Source organism: Podarcis bocagei, assembly GCF_964188305.1.
Source record: "Podarcis bocagei genome assembly, chromosome: 16".
Classification (NCBI taxonomy): Eukaryota; Metazoa; Chordata; class Lepidosauria; order Squamata; family Lacertidae; genus Podarcis; species Podarcis bocagei.
In genome coordinates, this window is record NC_138142.1 from 2918510 (window position 1) to 2939432 (window position 20923).

Consider the following 20923-nt stretch of genomic DNA (forward strand, 5'->3'; position numbering starts at 1 on the left):
AGGCATAGGCAAACTGCTCCAAATGTTTTTGATCACCTTGTATGATAAAAAAGGCTTTAGAGCAGACATAGGCAAACTCGGCCCTCCAGATGTTTTGGGACTACAATTCCCATCACCTCTGACCACTGGCCTTGTTAGCTAGGGATGATGGGAATTGTAGTCCCAAAACATCTGGAGGGCCGAGTTTGCCTATGTCTGCTCTAAAGCCTTTTGTGGCCTGTGACTAGGATCGAGAGCTAAAGCCCTCCAAATTTAGAAACACTTCATTTGATTCCATTTATAAATACCTTTAAAGTGATTAAAAATATACCGGTACTAAAAAAAAGTAATAACATTTTCAAATGTAATAAGGATAACATTTGGATAGCCAATTAAAAGGCTTGTTGAAATTTTATTAAATATGTATACTGCCCTTCATATATCACAACATAAAAATACAAAATGAGAATACATAATAAATAAAAACAAATCAATCCCCCTCCCACAAAGACATTTGAAAGGCCACAGAATTTTAAATCAGCCAAAGGCTTGGTTACAGATAAATGTTTTCACTTGATGCTGAAGATATGTAACCAAGGTGCCAAGCAAGCCTTCCCAGGGAGTTCATTCCACAAACAGATCTGCTGCAGGAAGGGCCCATTCTTGCATTGCCACCTTCCAGACCTTTTGTGGAGGAGGCACACAAATGAGGGCCGCACAGAATGATCACAGGGTCTAGGCTGGCTTGTATGGGGATAGGTGGTCCTTGAGGTATTGTCCTGAGCTGTTAAGACTTTATAGTTCAAAATCCGCACTTTCGATTGGGCCTGGAAACTAATTGGCAGCTGGTGAAGTCAGGCCAGGATTGGCATTATGTGCTCAAAACGTTTTGCCCCCGTGAGCAACTGTCCGCTGAATTCTGCACCAGCTGAAGTTTCTGAACTGTCTTCACAGGCAGCTCTGCTTAAAATGTGTTGCGGTAATCTAACCTAGAGGTTACCAGAGCATAGACAACAGAAGTTAGGCTATCCCTGATGGAAGCAACTCTGTGCCACTGAGGCTGCCTGAGCCTCAAGCAACAAAGGATCCAGAATAATTTGTAAGCTGCGTACCCACTCCTTCAGAGGGAGTGTAACCACATCAAGAACAGGCAACCTCCCATCCATGCAGTCTAGGGAACCACCCACTAGCGTGCCTCATTCTTATCTTGATTGAGCTTCAGTTTTTTGGGTCTCATCCAATCCAGGCAAGACAACAGTCCAGCATATTCACTGTGTGTCTTGCTGATGAGGTACTCTAAAACTCTGGATAACCCCACTCAGTGGTTTGGTGCTAAGCGACATACAGGATGAAATCCAATCCTGAGGAACCCCACATGGAAAGCTTCACAGGGCTGAAGAGCACTCACCAAGCATCACTCTCTGGAAATGACCAAGTAGGCCCACAATGCAGTGCCATCCATCTTTAACTTGGGTAGCTGCTTGATTAGGAGATCATGGTCAACAGTACTGAAAGCAGCTGAGAGGTTGAGAATTAACAGGGGCCCATTTTCGCTGTCTTTCTCAACAGAGGTTATCATACAAGGTGATCAAAGCAGTTTCTGTGCCAAAGCACCAATTGAAATGAATCTAGAAATTCAGTTTCCTCCAAGAGTGCTCCAGAACCTTACCCAAGAAGGGGAGACTGGCCATTAGCTACTTAGATTTTCTGAATCCAGGAAGGGTTTGGCACTAACAAGATAACAGAGGCAATACTTGCTAGATGTGTAATGGGACAGAGTTCCAAAGGGCAGGTTGCTTGCGCCCTAGTGGCCCAGTATGGAAGATGGTATTGACAGGAGGCCCTCTTCCGCAGAATGCAGCAATTGATGGGGTATGTCTGTTCCTGTGTATAGATGTATGCACACTTAGCACAGATACTTCCTCTCTTGTCTATAGTAAACAGTTTTATGCATTCCATATACAGTCTTCCAATTTTTTCAGGGTGGGGGGAACCATAGCTCTCATACCCACTTTTTCCACACCTCTCTGTCTTAGCTTCTCAAGGCTCAGCTACTCTCCCCCTGCAATGGCAATCGGCAGTTTTTGGCTCTAAAAGCAAGCATTCAGGAAGTTATAGTCCCCTGCCCAGTGAAGTCTGCTCTATTGCAGGGTTGAGGGCTGATCTCTAAACCAGGTGTGAGGAATCTTTGGCCTTTCAGATGTTGCTGAACTACAACTCCCATCATCCCTGGCCACTGGCCATGCTTTGCTGAGGCTGATGAGTTGTAGTTTAGTAACACCCTGAGGGCCAAAGGTTCCCCCACACCTCTGCTCGGGGCCTGCAATCAGGAGCAGCTGTGTGCACTGTGCCCTGCCTTCAGAGTCCAAAGTAACATGGAAGGAACTTGCTCTGTTCTGTATTAAATAATAACAATAATAATAATAATAATAATAATAATAATAATAAGAATAAGAATAAGAATAAGAATAAGAAGAAGAAGAAGAAGAAGAAGTTGTCTTGTTAGCTGCTTGTTACCTAGAAGCCTACAAGCAGCTTCTGGCATATTAAAAAACATAAATGTAGTAATGGACTCCTCCCAAAAAACACAAAACAGCCACCTCATAAAGGCAGCAGTAAGTTTTGGCAGCCGACAAACTGGATAAATACCTGACCCTCCAAGTGTCCCTTTTCACCAGGGACAGTCCCAGATTTAAAAAAGCCACCCCAGTTTCTGATTTGATCCTGGAATGTCCAACGTTTCCCTATTTTCATTGTAGAAATGTTGGTCTACCCAAAACCAGGAGGGGGGTGGGGAGGTTGGCTTTTATATCCAAGAAGGATCCTTCACCTTAAAGAGCTTGAGAAGTCAAAACTGGGCTTGGAAACAGAGCAGGCAGCACAGAACTCCTCTTCCCTGCTCTGTTTACCACCCATCTGTCCACGTGTTTACACGGCCTGTTCCACGACCCGCCGCAGCTTTACTGGGTTCGCGGCCTGGGCGGCCAACCTGCCAGCCTGAAGAAGCGCCCTCCTCCGGTGCTGCTTTACTCGGAGGAAGCGCCGCTGCGTCCCAGCGCACGATACTCGCCGGAAAGTGCGCGCAGCACGTTTCCTCGCGAGTAAGCGCGTCCCCCAGGCAGCTCGCCCGCCCGCCCGCGAGATCGCGTCGGCGCCTCCCCCGGCCGGCCTTTCTGGGCGCGACGGGGCGGTCCCGCGGGGAGGGCCCGGCCTCAATCCGGGAGCGTAAATGGGGGCGAGCGCGGCGGCCGCGGCGTCTTCTCGGGCGCCGGAGAGCAGCTGGCGGCGGGTCCCCCGGAGGCACTTTCTGGCCGGCTCCTTCTGCGCTCGCCATGGCGCGCTGCTGCTCCGCCTTCCGCGCGGCCGTGGGGCTGGCCATCGCCGGCCTGCTCTGCCTGGGCGCCGGGGTCTTCCTGGTGGTCTCGCTGCCGGCCATCATGGAGGAGCAGGTGGTCAAGGTAGGGGCGCGGGGGGGAGGGGGCGAGGCGGGCACGGCGCGCTCCCGCGGGGCGCCGGGCTGGCCCAGCCGGGGGCGCGCGGCGCGCTCTCTGCCGCGTTGGCTCCCGACGCGCCGACAGAAGGGGCACCTGGTCCCCTCGAGGCGGGGGGGGGGTCTCCTTGGAGGTGCTTTTTAAAAATGCGACTCGACATCTTACTTGGCGCTCTGGGGGGGAAGACAACCTCCCCCTAGTCCTAAAACCATTCACATCAAACTAACAATTTCCCCTTTCCAGAAGTCTGGAAAGTCTGGACTTGCCAGCTGTTGCAAATCCGTGCTTGGTGGGTCCAGCATCCTCCAGGGATGGTCCAGCGCCTGGCCTCTCCTTCAGGGGGGAGCAGGAGCACAGCAGGAAGATCATAGCAAAAGTTTTCCCTGCTTTGAAGTTGACCCAGCTACTCTCCTGCTGCTACGACCATATGGTCCAATTCAGTATAAGGCAGCTTTTATGTTTTTTTTGCTCCTTCTGCCTTCAAACTAGAGTTCCCAGTTGGCCTGGGTTGGGGCTGCAGAGGGAAGAGAGCCTGACCACCATGCACCTGAGGGAGCTTGTTTACCTGTCCTGGGAAGAATGCTGTTGATTGTCCCCATCTTATACATCCTGTGCATTTGAATGGAAATTGGGACAGCATAGTTAATTATCCTAAATGCACGTTAGTGACTATGCATGTGTGTTAAGGCTGATTGCAACAATGAATTTTAAAATGTTTATTTGAAATGCTCCTAATGACTGCCTCCTCCCCACAAAGGCAAAATGGAGTATGTTTGGTGTTTGTGTCTGGGGGGGAGATTTCTGTTCGGATCACAGCTCAGGAGGTGTGGTGAACTCTATAAGCAGACCAAGCATATCTCTTTCTGTCAGGAGCGAGCCAGCAATAAATCACAGAGTAAGTGAAGTTAACTCTTTATTAGAAGAAACAAGGTCTGCTGAGGAATGCCAGGTGTAATGAGCACAGCAAATCTGATAGGTCTTGCCCCATGAGGCAGTTGTGGAGACTGAAGGTCCCTGTCTTCCCACAGCTACCTAAATCATCTCCTTTCCTGGGTCCTTCCCAAGCAATCCCTCTTCATACCTCTTCTGGTTCCGAGAGACAAATGGGAGGAGGGGAGCTGGTCACAGCAGGAGGGGGAGACCCCCTTGCTTCTTCACCAGCCTATCTCATCTCTGCCTCTGGGCCACACTCCTCTCCTGCTTCAGCTGGACTTCTCTCTGCCACAGACTCCCCCTGCTCACTAAGCCCTGCTGCCTCTTCAGCTTCCGACACCTCCTGCTCCCAGTCTGCTCTCTCTTCTCCCTCTGACCACTTATTGTCACCCCACCACCATTCTTTGGCTCTGAGCCTTCTTCTCTTGGACATTCCCCAGCTGGTGCCTCCCACCATTCCTCTGCATCCAGCTAGTCCATGACACTTAATCTGAGAGAACTGTTTTAAAAAGAGTGCCCTCAATAGGGGAAATTTCCCCCAGATCCATCACAGGAGGGAAGGAATTGAGCTCATTTCCTCATGTGCTCCAGGCCCAGTGCAAACTGATTCCCCTTGGCACCTAGTAGTATTATCTTTTTAAGCATGTAATTATTCAACTGCACATTTTGCATAACCTCTAGTTCAGCTGTATTTGCAATATAGCCTTTGAAGTGAACTGCTTATGAAGCCTTCCTCTTAAAACCCTTTCTCCAAGATCTAAGAAGTTCTGGTGCTTATTTCTGTTTGGGATGTGTGATGAGGGCAGGATTTGGCTCAGCATTGCCTTCACAGACTGATGGTTATTCTCCAAGGTTTCAGGCAGGAGTTTTCTTCCCTTGCCTGGAGATGCCAGGGAGATGCTCTGCCACTGAGCTGTGATGTCCTTGGTAATGAGGCTGGCTTGTGGGGTCCACCTGCTATGGGCTATCCACTCAACTATACTCAACAGCTCGTCCAAATAGAATAGACAGTTCCTTTTCACTCTGGATATCTGGCACATACCTCATGTAATTGTTCCTTTAACTGTGGGGGAAAGGCACACCCTGTAGCATTGTGGGTCTGTGTGATTTCTGCTCTGTGCATGCAGCTTGGGCAATAAATCATGGATGCAAATGAGCATCAGGCTAGGAACATCACCTACCATTGAAATTAATAGGATAAAATAAGGTGATGCAAATCTGAACAAGTAGAGGGGATGTGGAAAAGGTTCCTTACCTAGAGCACAGTTCAGCCCAGGTGAAAAAGAGACTATGTGTGCATGTGTGTGTCTCTTTATTCCTTTACCAGAAATTGGGTTGAAGCAAAATGCTGGAGGAAGATTTATAATGAGCATCTCATCTGGTGCAGAATGTTGCAAACTAATTGGGTTGTATGCCAGTTGAATGTGTGTTCGTATATTTGCTTTTTAAAGGCCCCTGCACAAAGCATATACTTGCTGACTATGATACAATTGTTCTCCTGTGTATGAATGACTAATAGTGAGTTTGAATGTCCTGTTTGCTAGATAATTATAATATTTTTGCTACTTGTATTGTGCTGTTGATTAGAGTATCCAGACTGCCAAAAATGCATATCATAAGGTGCTTTGCAGGGCTGTTGTAATTTATTCCTGTTTGATAGATTGAAAGTGGGAGTTTGTGTGTGTGTGCATTTGCGATTTGGGGCCAAGGCAGAGAGAGGCAAAGCACAATGCACCAGCCCTCAAATCCCCATGGGGTCCTCAGCTGGTAAGCAGCAAATGCTGTGATTTCAAGTGTGCTGTGAGGGAGGGCGGGCTAGCATGGGGATCTGATGCAGGTCAGAGGGCAAGTTTCCTCCTTTGGGAGCATCCTCTCACTAAGCTTCTGTTCACGCCTCCCTCATGTTAATATCTGCTCAAAGGAAATCTATCCACTCTGCAAAAGCGTTCATGACCCCTCATTGGCTAATTCAGGAAGAAGCAGGAAGCAGTAACTCTTAGGAAAAACATGATTATCCAAAACTTTCATAATCTTGACTTTCTGCTGCAGAATTGGGGTCCTCATTTGCAGAAATAGCGCTGAAGATAGATTTGAAAAAATGAGGTCATGCTTCTGTTCTTTCTACTGCTGCCTCCATTTTCTGGGAACAGGAAGTGTTCTGTCTGGGCGTTTTTCAGTTGTTGGTCCAACAAACTTGCATAGCAGAACTGTAAGAATTAAATTGCTGTGTCAGAAAACCCACATACAAGGCACTCCAGGACACTGTTTAGTCTTGTCTGGTGTCAGCTGACAATTCTTCCTCCTACTCTTGAGAATTACAAGAGGTTTAAGGGCAGATGGGGACTAGTTGTTGACCTGAACGATACCCTCCGAAGATGTTATGTAGTTGCAATGCGCAATGACTGTGTGTAACAAAAGAGAAGAAGAGCATTGGGGAAGTTTCCATAAAGACACTTGTGTTGTCCAGTGTTGTTTGGGAAGGGGAGAAATCGTGAAAAATATTTCTGAGGTAGATTGAACACTCCCCTGTCCTCTTGGAACTTTTATTTTTATATATGTATGAAGAGTCAATGCCAAAGTTTGTTTTACCACAGACTCGTCTTCAGTATATATTTGAAGCATCATCACACCACACTAAACAGTCATGGCTTCCTCCAAAAGTCCTGGGACCTGCAGTTTTTAAAGGGGGCTGTGAGTGTTAGGAGACTCTATTCCACCACAGAGCTACGGTTCCCAGAGTTCCCTGGGAAAAGGGATTGAGTGTTAAACCAATCTGGAGATTGCAGCTCTGGAAGGGAATCGGGAGCAGGGCTGAAACTGGGCTTCCTGCCACCTAGACCCAGTTTGGCACTCCACCCCCCCATACATGTTTGTGTACATACACATGCATGCATACAAGCACCCCCCCCCCTGAAAGATTTATTCGTAAAGGACATAAAAGTAGGCACAATATCATTTGAATACAAAGGAATCCTAAGAAGTATTATTACTGTATGAACAAAGGGAAAATGAGTATCTCTTCCACTAAAAACAAATTGTTTGTCAAAAGTAGAACTTCTGTGTGCAGCAATTGTCTATTTGGTCAGGTTTTGAATTGGATTATTTGGTCACAGGATCATTAAAAGACTGCATTTCCATAAGATCAGCCAAGACCCTCTGGTGTTTCCTTTTTTAAATTTTTTCCCCCTCTTTGAGGAAAAAACCCAACCCCCTTGGTTCTGTGCAAGGAGTTTTGACATGTAAATTTACTCCCGAGTAAGCTTCAACAAGATTCCTTTCAGTTTTATTTTTGTTTGATTACTCATTTTTAGGAAATGATAGTTTTGTAGTGATTTTAGGTTCCATGTGAGGTGAAGAAATGCTTTTTGCAAGTCTAAGGTAATGTAATAATAATAATATAATAATAATAACAAATTATTATTTGTACCCCGCCCACCTGGTTGGGTTTCCCCAGCCACTCTGGGCAGCTTCCAACAAAGACAAAAAATACACTAAAATGTCACACATTAAAAACTTCCCTAAACAGGGCTGCCTTCAGATGCCTTCTGAATGTCAGGTAGTTGTTTTTCTCTGTGACATCTGGTGGGAGGGCGTTCCACAGGGAGGGCGCCACTACCGAGAAGGCCCTCCGCCTGGTTCCCTGTAGCTTTGCTTCTCACAGTGAAGGAACCACCAGAAGGCCCTCGGCGCTGGACCTCAGCGTCCGGGCAGAACGATGGGGGTGGAGACGCTCCTTCAGGTATACTGGGCCGAGTCCGTTTAGGGCTTTAAAGGTCAATACCAACACTTTGAATTGTGCTCGGAAATGTACTGGAAGCCAATGTAGAAAGGTAGAAAGTGCCTATCTATTACATTCCTAATGCAGCCGGGCTGACCAGAGCTTGCCAGGGAACTGCCTCTGGCAGGGAAAATGCTCACCCCCCCTTACTTTCCTGTGTGCAGATCATGTATAGTCTGTAAAATCCCTCAACCTTAGCTATTTAAGCGCATTCAAAGTTCTGAAGGTATCATAGAATCATAGAATTGTAGAGTTGGAAGGGACCCCAAGGGTCATCTAGTCCAACTGATTCTCTTCCTCAGCTTCCTGTCCCTCCCTCTGTCCCTCAGAATTTCTTTCTCACACCGTGAGACCCCTTCAATTAATGTAGGATTCACCTGAGATCAGGCTACTTCCTGCACCACCCTCAAAAATGTTAAATTAGCATGGCAAAGCCATGTCAAACAGGTTCCTCTTTGGGCCCAAAGAAAATCTGGGAAGATGGCTTGAATATAGCAGCAGCGAAGTCTGTCTGAATGAGTGGATAAAAAACTGATTTAAATCTGTGTCACCAGGTATTTGTGAAATGTCAATGAAAATATTGCACCACTGATACAGAACTTAGGCACAGCTGGTAGATATTATACCTGCTTGTAACCTTGTTTCCTGTTAAAGGCACATACTTCCACCTTCGATGGGAGTGACCTTGTATTTCTTTTTGGTAAAGTTGTTGTTGTTATTTCATTTTATAGTAAGAATAATATATTTCTTGTACCCTTCCCATCTGACTGGCTTGCCCCAGCCACTCTGGGCGGCTTCCAATAAAGTATACACAGAGATAAAAATCTTTGGAATATTGGAGAAAGTTACTCCCATGTACAACTATTACAAGGGAAAGAGAAGCTGCAAACATTCAAGCTATATAGTGTAACTTTATTTCATATGCCAATTATGCATTAGCTACGTAGAACAGAGATTGGATTACATTATTTTTTTTGTCTTCACTATAAATGCAATTTGTCCTTTTACTTATTTTCTCTTCCTCTTTGTGCCAAAGTGCCAGTATAGTGATTTATTCTAGACCTTATGCCCATCTTATTTTGGGAAGATATTTAAAGGTTGTGTTTCTTTTTCTTTTGTATATATATATATTTTGAAAACTCCACACAACCACACACAGTCACACATGAGATGCAGCAGCAAAAAAAAGTTAATGCTATTCTAGGCTGCATCAGCAGAAGTCTAGTGTCCAGATCAAGGGAAGCTACAGTAGCACTCTGTTCCGCCTTGGTGATGCCACACCTGGAAGGAATATTGTGTACAATTCTGGGCACCACAATTTAAGAAGGATATTGATAAGCTGGAATGTGTGCAGAGGAGGGCAAGCGAGATGATCAAGGGTCTGGAAACCAAGCCTTGAACGGTTGAAGAAGCTGGGTGTGTTTAGGCTGGAAAAGAGGAGACTAAGAGGAGACATGATAGCCATCTTCAAATATTTTAAGGGTTGCTAGTTGGAAGATGGAGCAAGCTTGTTTTCTCCTGCTCTGGAGGGTAGGACTTGAACCAAAGGCTTCAACTTACAAGAAAGAAGACTCCAACTAAACATCAGGAAGAATTTTCTGACAGTAAGAGCTGTTCGGGAGGTTGTGGACTCTCCTTCAAGGGAAGTTTTAAAGCAGAGGTTGCATGGCCATCTGTCATGGATGCTTAATAATAATAATAATAATAATAATAATAATAATAATAATAATAATTTATTTATTTATACCCCGCCCATCTGGCTGAGTTTCCCCAGCCACTCTGGGCGGCTCCCAATCAGTGTTAAAAACAGTACAGCGTTACATATTAAAAACTTCCCTGAACAGGGCTGCCTTAAGATGTCTTCTGAATGTCAGGTAATTATTTATCTCTTTGACATCTGATGGGAGGGCGTTCCACAGGGCGGGTGCCACTACCGAGAAGGCCCTCTGCCTGGTTCCCTGTAGCCTCACTTCTCGCAATGAGGGAACCGCCAGAAGGCCCTCGGCGCTGGATCTCAGTGTCCGGGCTGAACGATGGGGGTGGAGACGCTCCTTCAGGTATACAGGACCGAGGTCGTTTAGGGCTTTAAAGGTCAGCACCAACACTTTAGCTTTAGCTGAGATTCCTGCATTGCAGGCGATTGGACTAGACGACCCTTGGGGTCCTTTGCAATGCTACAATTCTATAAAGCAGAGCTGTATTAAATTGTTGGTAGCAGTTCCAGCTGCTGTGAATGGAGCCACTCATCTTATCTAGTATACACTTGAGCTTTGCCTTGGAATGTCACAAGCTGTTCTTGTGTTTTATGGACCCCTGACTCCGCCACAAGCAGGCGTGATCTCTGGAGGGGGGGGGCTGCTGGACTGCAGCTCCCATCACTGGCTGTGTTACCTTAGGGCTGATGTGAGCTGGAACACAACCATCTCTGCAGGGCCACAATTCCTTGGCATATGAGTACGTGTACATATTGCAGCAGGCAATACAATGCATCTTTACTGAGAAGAAGTCCCACTGAATTTTTGAGTGGAATGTAATACTCCCAGGTAAATGTACATAAGTTATAAGACTGCAACTTTATGATGACATTTCTTACTTCTATTTCCAAAAAGAGCTTATGCTATAATGATTTTCTACATTGTTTGGTACAGAATAATAAATGTATCCAGTTCCTATAAAGAGAGGAGAGACCATACACACTTGCACTGAGTGGTTTACAAAGTTAGACAATTTACTGTTTTAAATATGGCCACAATAGTTTCCCAAGAAAAGAGGTTTGGCAGCTGTGATTAAAGGAAACTCCAACTCCAGGGCCTAAGCCAGGCATGAGGAAGCTGTGGCCCTTCAGAGGTGCCTGGGCGCCAGCTCCCATCAGCCCCCACCAGCGCAACCGTAATCTGCAAGGGGGACTTCAGTTGAACAGTCCTTCAGCCTTTGGAAAACCACATGAGGCAATGGTGTTTGTGGAAGGAATAAGCTGTAGGTTTAATATAACTATAGCCCAATTTTTGGCAACCCTATCCTTTACCTCTGCTTTTCAGGAAATAAACAGGAACTGCCTTAGTCAAGCCCTAAATAAATACAGTAGGGGGGCGGGACTTTTAGGAAAAAGTATTTTGCAACTGCCTAAGGGACATCTGAAAAATGGAGGTGCAATGATAGGGGAAGCTGGAAGACTCAGGCAGGTGGTGCATTAGACCACGGGTCCAGCTGTGGTCAGAAGTCTCGTGTTATGGCAGGAGGCTTGGGCTTGAGCAGCTGACATTGTCTTACATAAGCATCAGATCAGCAGAAACACTTCCTGCTCTAATGCACAAATAGGAGCCTCATTGCAAAATACTCCTAAAAGTAAGGGAAGGGGGGGTTGGCTTCCCCCTCCCTCCGCCCTTTCCTGCCTTCTCTTATCTGGATCTTATCTGCTGAGGCTGTAGAATGAGCAAAGGGATTAAGCCTAAATGAATTTGGTCAACTTGAGAAAAACATTCCTGTGAAGAAGGGAATTTGGGGACACAGAAACATAGAATTGTAGCGTTGGAAGGCACTGCTGAGCTATCCCAGTGACCACATGACTATGGCTGATCAAATATTTTCAGTTGTGGTCTATTTAAGCACAACCAAATATTCCAGGAATCCAAGAATGGCCTTGTGCGGGTGGTGCTTGCCTGTCTCCTGGCAGGAAACCCTCTCTCTTGTTCTGCCTGCCAGAGTCTCTCTCCACTTAGCAGTAGACATTCCTTGCCTTGCATTCAAGCCACTTTTGCATCTACGCTTGGGAAATAATAACACATCCTCCATTTAGAAAGGGGACCTGTGGCTTTTCGGACACAGTTGGACTACAGCTCCCATGATCTGTGTTAGAAACTCAAATATATAAGCTAGGCACCAAAGGGCTCCTTAAACCAAGGCTACAGTCACCAAAACGGAAAGTCTAGTTGCCTTTGGGGGGCAAGATGGCTCTAAAAAGTCTTATTTTTCAAATGATGGACTGTCTCTGATTGATTCTCAGTTAAACATCTGGCTAGTTCATATGACAACCTTGAGCCAGGCTGAGAACTTTGAAAACTTAGAGAAGGAAAGTCACTTGATCCAGGGACAGCCACATATATATTGGCCTATTCTGACCTCTTTTTCTTGATGGTGACCTCTTCTACAGGATGGGGTATTGGTGTGTGCAAACAGTCCCGATCCAATGATCCCCAGATGGTGGAAATGTCAGGTGCCATCCTGGGGCCCAGGCATCTTCACTTGCTCACAAGTGGTCAAAAGCAAGGTGCAAAATGCACCTGGCACCTAGCTAATTTTGAACGCTTGCCCATGATACCTCACCATTGGGCCTGCTGGCTGGGGCTAATGGCAGCTGGAGTCCAACAATATTTGGAGGACCCCAAGAACATAGGAAGCTGCCTTATTCCCAGTCAGACCATGAGTCCCTCTAGCTTATCATTGTCCACTGGTCTTACTGGCAACAGCAACTCTGCCGGGGTTCCAACGGGGCCTTTCTCTGCTCTGCCTCGGGACTGAGCCTGGCACCTTCTGCATGTATCTAACCCTGTATTAAAACATCATATGCATCACAACTATGAGAGGCAAGAAACCAAAGAGCAACAGTAACACAATGCCTGTTAAAAGGACCAACTACATGGTCACCGGTGTGTCTTGGGGGAGGCGTAGTACCTCTGGTGGGGGACATGCCATGCTCCTTCTGGGGTAGTCTGTCCACCTTTGGTCCCCACCCTGCACTCAGCTCTCACCTGTGGCTCCTAGAAGCTGTCAGCGTGCAACAGTAGCCACACCCCAAGAAACAGCTTTCAATGGCTGGCTAAACCAGGGGAAGATAGCTGATGGGTCTCAAACCCTCACTGAGTTAGGGACAACCCCCTGCATGTGAAGACAGGCCCCGGCGGATGGAGTGGACAAGACTAATAGTGGGTCCAATGATCAAGAAGGTGGTTTCTGCACATACTGTAGAGGGAAGTGAGGGGCAGATGGGGCTCATCAACCTGGGAAGGTAAACCATCTAGCAGAAGAAAAACTGTGATCCTAAACCTCCACTACTTTGCAGCTATGCTCATTCGTGAGAAAGGCTTTGGGAGTAAATCCTGAGGAAAAATCTGTACCCGCTGCCTTGTGAGACCTCTTCAGTAGCAAAAAAAGACCAAGGAGTAAACTGTTTACAAATCCAGAGAGGAGTTCCTAAAACGGTTGGATGTTACTGCAGAAATAAATAGAATGTCTCGTAAAAAGCATGTTGTATCTTGTAAACATTTGTTTTAACAATACAGCACCGTTCCAAATAAAATCCAAATGAGATTGGAGTTTATCACCGTGGTCAAGAGTGTGCACCTCTTCGGCTATGTTGGTTCAGTCCCCCCCCTTTTTTTGCTATTAGTCAAATGCGCAGCAGTCTTATAAAAGGTGCTTGGTTAGGTTACCTAACCGTGAAGTGGCAGCTTATACAATTACTTTTCCTGAGGACCAAATCGTTTTTGTAATCCTTGGTTTCTGAAGCTTTGTTAATACTTTCCCAACATCACACTTGTATATTACATTTGTTCCCTCTAATAAAATCTTTCGCAAGTTTAAATGATATCTTGATGGAAGACACGCACTGCCTTTGTGATTAAAATGTCCAAGGCAACATCACGCTCTGCATCCATTGGGATGACTCAGATTAAAACCTATTGCAGATAGAACCAATTTAAGAGAGTGGCTTTCCTGGGGCTGCCTAATGAGTTCATAGCAGACAAATTTCAAGTTGGGGAATTCATAATTTGTAGCTCAGTCCCTTTGGTCTCTATGTTATACCAACTCTTACTACTGCATTCTCTCTGGCTCCCTGCCCACTCAGTCGCTGGGCCCAATTCTTAAACTGCTTTGATTCCTGCTGTGGCTTTTGATTGATCAATTATCCGAGTATCTTCTGAGCCAGTGTGGTGCAGTGGTTAAGAGCAATAAGACTCGTAATCTGGGGAACTGGGTTCGCTTCCCCGCTCCTCCACCTGCAGCTACTGGGTGATCTTGGGCCAGTCACACTTCTCTGAAGTCTCTCAGCCCCACTCACCTCACAGAGTGTTTGTTGTGGGAGAGGAAGGGAAAGGAGAATGTTAGCCGCTTTGAGACTCCTTAAAGGGAGTGAAAGGCGGGATATCAAATCCAAACTCCTCCTCCTCCTCTTCTTCTTCTTCTCCTCCTTCTTCTGATAACCAAATGACTGACTCTAAAGGGAACCAGCTGCCTCTCCAAGCTCGCTCTGAGCTGTCACACTCTCAAGAAACCTCATTTTGACGGCACTACAAACAATTTCTGTTCTAACTGGAGCATATATAGTGAGTTCTCAGAGTTCTTCTCGCATCTCAAAAGATCAGGCTTCTGCCTCAAGTGGTTCTTGCAACTTGTGTTACATCGTAGAAAACACGCTTTAAAGCAGAACTTTGTTTGAAGCTGAGGATTTAATCTGGTGTGGAGAAAACCCGCAGTAGCATCTCAGGACTCGTAACATGTCCATTTTCAATAGGCTGTTTGTTCAATCCCCTGCACTGGCTAGTTATGAACCCTGACAGAACATCATGTGCTATTATGGCACATATGCCAGAAAACGTCTTGTGATTGGCACCGTTGGGAGTCAGAAGTGTTCTGTGGAGGTGGTTGTAGCTGGGGGTGGGGGGAGGAGTAGGGGATGTCCTAAAAACTCTCTGCACCCTTAACAGATGACAGTTCCCAGTTCCCATGGCTGTTTTTAAAAGGGGTATATTACTGCTTTAAATGCATACTGCAGAGCAGGCCTTACTTGCAGAGAAATAAGGAGAATGAAACAGGCAATCTTTTATCCCACTTGCTTAGAAGTAAACTTTTTCTCCCAGTGAAAAAGTTTTCTAGCCATTTAGTACAAAGGCACTAGGATAACTGATGTGAATTAGACCCTAATTTTTTTAAAAAAACAAAAAACGTATAAATAAAATTATATATGGATATTGTTAGTGATTCGGTAACTTAGGGTTTCTGTATTCCCCTTGTAGCTCTGTTTCTTCTTTGCTGGGAATGATCACAAGTGGGGGGAGTCGCACGCAGGTTGTTTGTTTGGACTTCCCAGAGGCACCTGGGTGGCAGCTGTGAGACCAGGATGTTTTGGCCCGAGCCAGAAGGGCTTGTCTTATGTCCTTAGGCATTTGTTCTCTCTTCTAGCATGGTTCCTTGCTCCCTCACCATGACATTTCTTGCAGCAGGCCAAGGCCTGAGCTAGGCAGGCAGATGGTGCCAAATGGCTCTCCAGCAAAGGATCCTGCATTTGCAGAATTGTTCAAACATTGGTTTAAATACACTCTAACTAAACTGATAAGCGAGCGATGTAATTTTGTTCAGGGATAGGGAACATGTTGCTGGACACTGGTCATGCTGCCCAATATCTGGATGGCCACTGGTTCCTCACAGCTGGTTCCAAGCAGCCTGGCCTGAGTTGGACACAGGGCCTAAACACCAGCTCCCGGGGGTGGAGGGTGGGGGACTGGCCCTTCAGGGTTCAGAGACAAAGTTACTCATTAATTACAGAATTTCGAGTTGTGGCTTTCCTCATCTCAAGGGTACAAAACTTGGGCAGTGCATTCCTCTTATTTTTGAGATTAGATCAGATGCTAGCTCAAAAATTCCCAGAATATGTGCCAAAGAATGTAAATATGACGCAACACATGCTCTGCTGATGTGTTCCAGGAGAAATAAACAACTGTATTCTCTTTTACTTCCCTTTTGTCCTCCTTTGTTTTAATATCCCCCCCTTTCTTTATTACTCAATTGCCCTCATTTTACAGAAACTGGCATATCTGCCTAATTCTCTGCTACTTTTTGGTTAAACGCTATATTGGCTATGTGGCGCATAAGATACACACACTTAGGGCTTTTTTCCCAGCCATATGAATTTTTGTTTCTTTTTATTACTACTTTTTATCTTTACTAAATGTTGTTTTTCATGTTTGTATTTTTTTTTGTAATTGTAAGGTTTTAAAATTTGGTTTTAATGTTGTCTAATAATAATAATAATAATAATAATAATAATAATAATAATAATAATAATTAACAATAATTAATAATTAATAATAATAATAAATTTTATTTATATCCCGCCCTCCCCAGCCGAAGCCGGGCTCAGGGTGGCTAACCTCAATAAAACAGTACAAAAGTACAGCATAAATAACATTCTAAAATCATTCATTCTAAAATTAATTTTAAATGGTTGCAACCCACCTTAGGGAGAAGGGGGAATAATAAACAACAACAACCTCTGATGGAGCACATGTTTGTCATTACAGAATGTGCGCCTTGATCCCAGTGGCATGGCATTCAACTTGTGGAAAGACCTCCCGGTTCCATTTTTCTTTTCAGTCTATTTGTTTGAGGTGCTGAATCCAAAGGAAGTTCTTCAAGGAGGAAAGCCGGTAGTGACCCAGCGTGGCCCTTATGTATACAGGTTTGAGCTTATTTCTGTCTGTTTCATCCCATGTGACAATCTTAATTTTTTTTCTTGTCAATTATCCTGTATGTTGGGCATGAGGAACCTTTGGCCCACCACATCTTGCTGAACTACAACTCTCATCATCCCTGGGCATTAGCCATCTTTGCTGGGTTGATGGGAGTTGTGATTGAGCAACATCTGGAGGAGCAAAAGTTTACCACACGTGATGTTTATCTAACTGGTGGTGAAGAAGCTTTTTTTAGCCTGCTCATCACATTCCCTGATGAGCAACGAAACCTGCATGCATGGTTAAGGTGACACCCCCAGAAACTAAAGAATGCAAAGCAGGCTGGTCAAGAAAACTCTGGTCCATTGTTTAAGCCAGCCTGAATGTCTGCTTTTAGGGTAGAAGTGTCTCTTGTCTACTGGAATATGAGAAATTGGGAGGCTTGGAGAGGCTTTAGTTCAGCTGAGATTGTGTGCCAGAGTGAAAAAGATACAAGATTTGTTGGCAGCTCTGAGTAACCTTCATGAAACTCCTTTCACTCTGCTTAAGCTTGAGACTAGGTCCCTCCCCAAAAACAACTAAGAAAAAAATAAAGCTCATTTTATAGGAGCTTGCCCCTGACATAATTTACCATAACAGAATTGTTTAAGTGAGAAAAAGGGTCTGTGTGTGAGAGAGATAAGAGCAGACGAGAAAACAGGTCTATTTGGAGGTGCCAGATCAAAAAGCAGCTGCCCCTCAGTCTCGGCCTGAACTTACTGCCTGTTTGGGCCATTCTGGATCACCTTTCTGACCTTTGCCCCTTAGTCCACAGAAACCAATTCCTTGGGTTGCTGCTGGGACTGGTAGTTATAATCCAGTTTTCTTATTACTCTTTAGCTTCAGCTACTAAAGGCTGGGAATTTAGTAAACTTGTAAATAGTTTGGACTGGTGGAAGATTTAGGAACATGATGTTCAGGTTTTACTGATTTTCATGCTTTATTTGTAGCTGCTTAACAATTAAAAATGATTAGTCTGTCTAATTCCCCCCACCCCGTTTATATATTAATTCAAACATTCCCTTTATTCTTATATTTCACTTATTGCCAAGCTTGCATATGCTAATCATCTCTGAGCTTTGTTTTAAAATAAATATTTCCAATTTATTTTGTTTGTGGTCTGACCCCTGTCGCATTCTGACTGCCAGCACCAGCTCAGTGGAGTGAAATTAAAAAACCTGTTTTCAGGAGCCAGAGGCACTCCCAGCCCTACCCAAAGATGCTTCTGCTTTTGAAGGAGATGCTGTGCCACTGATCTGCTGCGCTTCCCTAACGCATGTTCCCCAGCACACCTCCTTACTCACCCCAAAGCCCAGACCATTTATAATCAACTCAGGCCTTTTGGCTCTTGTGGGCAGAATATGTCTCCTAGACCTAGAGTGTTCCTAGTGCCCCCACCTGCTGCCCTTTAATGGTTGGTAGCAGTGGCCCGGCTGTCTCCTTGGGACATGTTGCTTCCCATTGGGGAGGGATCATTGAAGGGCCGTAGCTCAGTGGCAGAGCACCTGCCTTGCATGCATAAGGATGCAGGTTCAGTCCCTGCCCTCTCCCAGTAGGGCTGGCAGAGGCTTTTGTCTGAAACCCTGGAGAGCCGCTGCCTGTTCATGGGGACAGTGCTGAACAAGAAAGACCAGTGGGCTTTCCGTATAAGGCAGCTTTCAAAGTTCCTCTAATTTGGAGTTCCTCTGATGAGCTTCCAAGCCAAGAACGGAGTTTAAAGCCACCGAAACAGGTCAGCGGAGGGAGTGATGGAAGACCTTCTTGAAAGCTTATCCAAATCTTTTGCCAAGCACTCAGCAAGGTCTGTTGCCATCTCATGCACAATTCCCCCCCCCCACTGGGCTTAGCTGCCAGCATAATGCCAAGCTTGTCCTCTGCGTACGTTGTGCCTATAGTGGCTCCCTGGTGCACTTGCGGGTGCTGAATGTATGCATTGTGGCTCTGTGCAAAGGGAATGAAGCAAAAGCCTCTTAGCACAAATGTCTTTGTTTCTCCTTTGCCCAAGATTAGAGTCCAAGCGAATGGGGACTCTTATCCCTTCTCCTGCTCCGGCCCCAAGATTGGATTTAAATGGCGCATAGCAAGCAGGGTTTTCTGCTGAGCTGCCTAATCCACCATCCTTGTGTCACCCGTCTGGGATTGCCAGCTTCCCTTGCTCTCGGAGGCTCCAGTTCCTTTTAAGAACTATTGGGCAGCTCTTGGCAGGCTTTGTCAGCTGCATGATGTGAGGTCAGGAGCCCCCACCAGCTGAATTGCTCTTCACTGTTCAAAGCCTCTGTCAATCCACCAATGCTGACAGGTGGAGCCCCTGCAAGCATCTCATTGGCCTTTCAATGCAGTGAGTGTGCATGTGCATGCAAAAGGTTGCACACGACTGGCACGCTTTTCTGTTAAAACTAACAGGTGGCTCTCATGTGCAAGAGTGTCGGAAGCTTCAGAGGATCTGTTGTAGTCTGAACGGAACACTTCTTCAGAAGTCTTGCACCATCATCCTCTGTGAAGTTGGTGGTTGAAATATATAATTGGCTTTTCCTTTTAGTTCTCCACCCTTGGCCTGTGGATTATGCTGGGCCACTTATTAAAGGTTACATGATTGCTCCTTATTTGTTTCAGTATCAATGACTCCTTTTGTTCGAGGTGTTGATCTGTCCCTCTGTTGAAATAGAAAGTGTTGGGAGGCCAGTGAGAGAAATCTGCACCCATTGCTATGTCTGCAGCACACCTAGGATTGTTTTAGAAGTGTCAGGGTGAGAAAAGGTAGGATTAATGGATGCCGACATCCGAGGGAGGTTATGAAAAAAGCCTTGCAACTTACAAAGCAGATAAATAGCGCTTTTAGCGCTTCATAACATTAAAAATGGTGTTAAAGAACCAGTGTAGTAAACTGTAGGGCTGGGGAAAGACCTAGGAGACTAGGGTTCGAATCCCCACTCAGCCAGTCACTGTGTCTCAGTCCAGTTTCCCTCACAGGGGGGTTGTGAGGATAAACTAGGAAGGGTGGGGGAAGAACCACCTTGGAGGAGAGGTGAGAACAATGATGATAATCACTGAAGTTTTTTATAATGGTGCTATCCAGCCTTCTTGTCTCAAAACACTGTAACTCCTAAGCCAGGGAGATCAGAACATGACACTCTTAATCTCAAGATTCTGGGTTCGAGCCCCGCATTGGACAAAGGATTCCTGCATCCCAGGAGAGTAGACTAGAACTAGATGACCCTCATGGTCCTTTCCAGCTCTACAGTTCTATGACTCTTACGGAGTTTCTCACTGGGTTTTTTCTGCTTCGGGCCAGATTTTCCCAACCTGGTCTGCCCTCCAGAGATTTTGGGCTACAGTTCCCCTAATCCCTGACTGGTGAGCAAATGAGGACACTTTGTATGTGTATACCTCTTTAAAAAACTTTCAATAAAATCTTAATAATGAAAAAAATGTTTCGGAGTAAGAAACACACTCAGTTTTTAGATGCAAATAAGTATTGTATAGTCGTACCTCGGAAGTCAAACGGAATCCGTTCTGGAAGTCCAATCAACTTCCAAAACGTTTGGAAACCAAGGCACAGCTTTTGATTGGCAGGAAGCCCCTGCAGCCAATTGGAAGCTGCGTAAGCCGTGTCAGATGTTTGAATTCCAAAGAACGCTTGTAAACCGGTTTGCGGCATTTGGGAGCCAAAATGTTTGATTCTCGTGGCATTTGGGATCCAACGTACAACTGTATCTGGAAGCGTCATTCCCTCCCATGTGAGGAAAAAGCAGGAGCGCCTCTTAAGACTCTGCTTACAGTTTTTATGAGTACTTTTTATTGAAAAACCATGTTGTTTTTTTAAAAAAATCTGTTGCCCAATTGGAAGACACTTAAAAAAAATGATTTAAAGGGGTTTTTATTCAATTGACATAAATAGTGATTCAGTTTTTAAATGAACATAGGAAGCTGCTGCTGCTGCTGCTGTTATCATTAATTGTTTGCTAATAGAAGATCTCAAAGTGGTTTGCAATACTCATACCCTCTCCACACAAACATAATAGATACATAAACACAAATACATGAACATTATCATTGTACCTAAACGTCAGGGCTGGCCCACAGCATTTTGTTGCCTGAGGCAAACCAGAAAATGCCCCCTCCCCAAAAGCATCATTCCTACAAAAAGCAAACAGGCTTTCATGACTTCATCCCATTCTTAGCTATATCACAAGCCCTTCAGAATCCAGGAAAACAATATGGATAACCCCTCTATCCCAGTCAGCCATAACTTGGGC

The 20923-nt window shown here is 45.4% G+C and overlaps 1 protein-coding gene across 3 annotated transcripts in view; it reads left to right on the forward strand.

Moving 5' to 3' along the window:
• The first annotated feature begins 3240 nt into the window (after nt 1-3240).
• Nucleotides 3241-20923, forward strand: part of SCARB1 (scavenger receptor class B member 1) — a 55221-nt gene continuing 37538 nt past the window's right edge. For 2 of the 3 annotated variants that reach the window (XM_081174473.1, XM_081174475.1), the window contains exons 1-2: nt 3241-3437; nt 16479-16636. In XM_081174473.1, coding sequence (XP_081030599.1) covers nt 3312-3437; nt 16479-16636 — 284 coding nt within the window. In that variant the 5' untranslated portion in view covers nt 3241-3311. The remainder of the gene's footprint in view (nt 3438-16478; nt 16637-20923) is intronic. The other variant, XM_081174474.1, reaches the window with a different exon arrangement.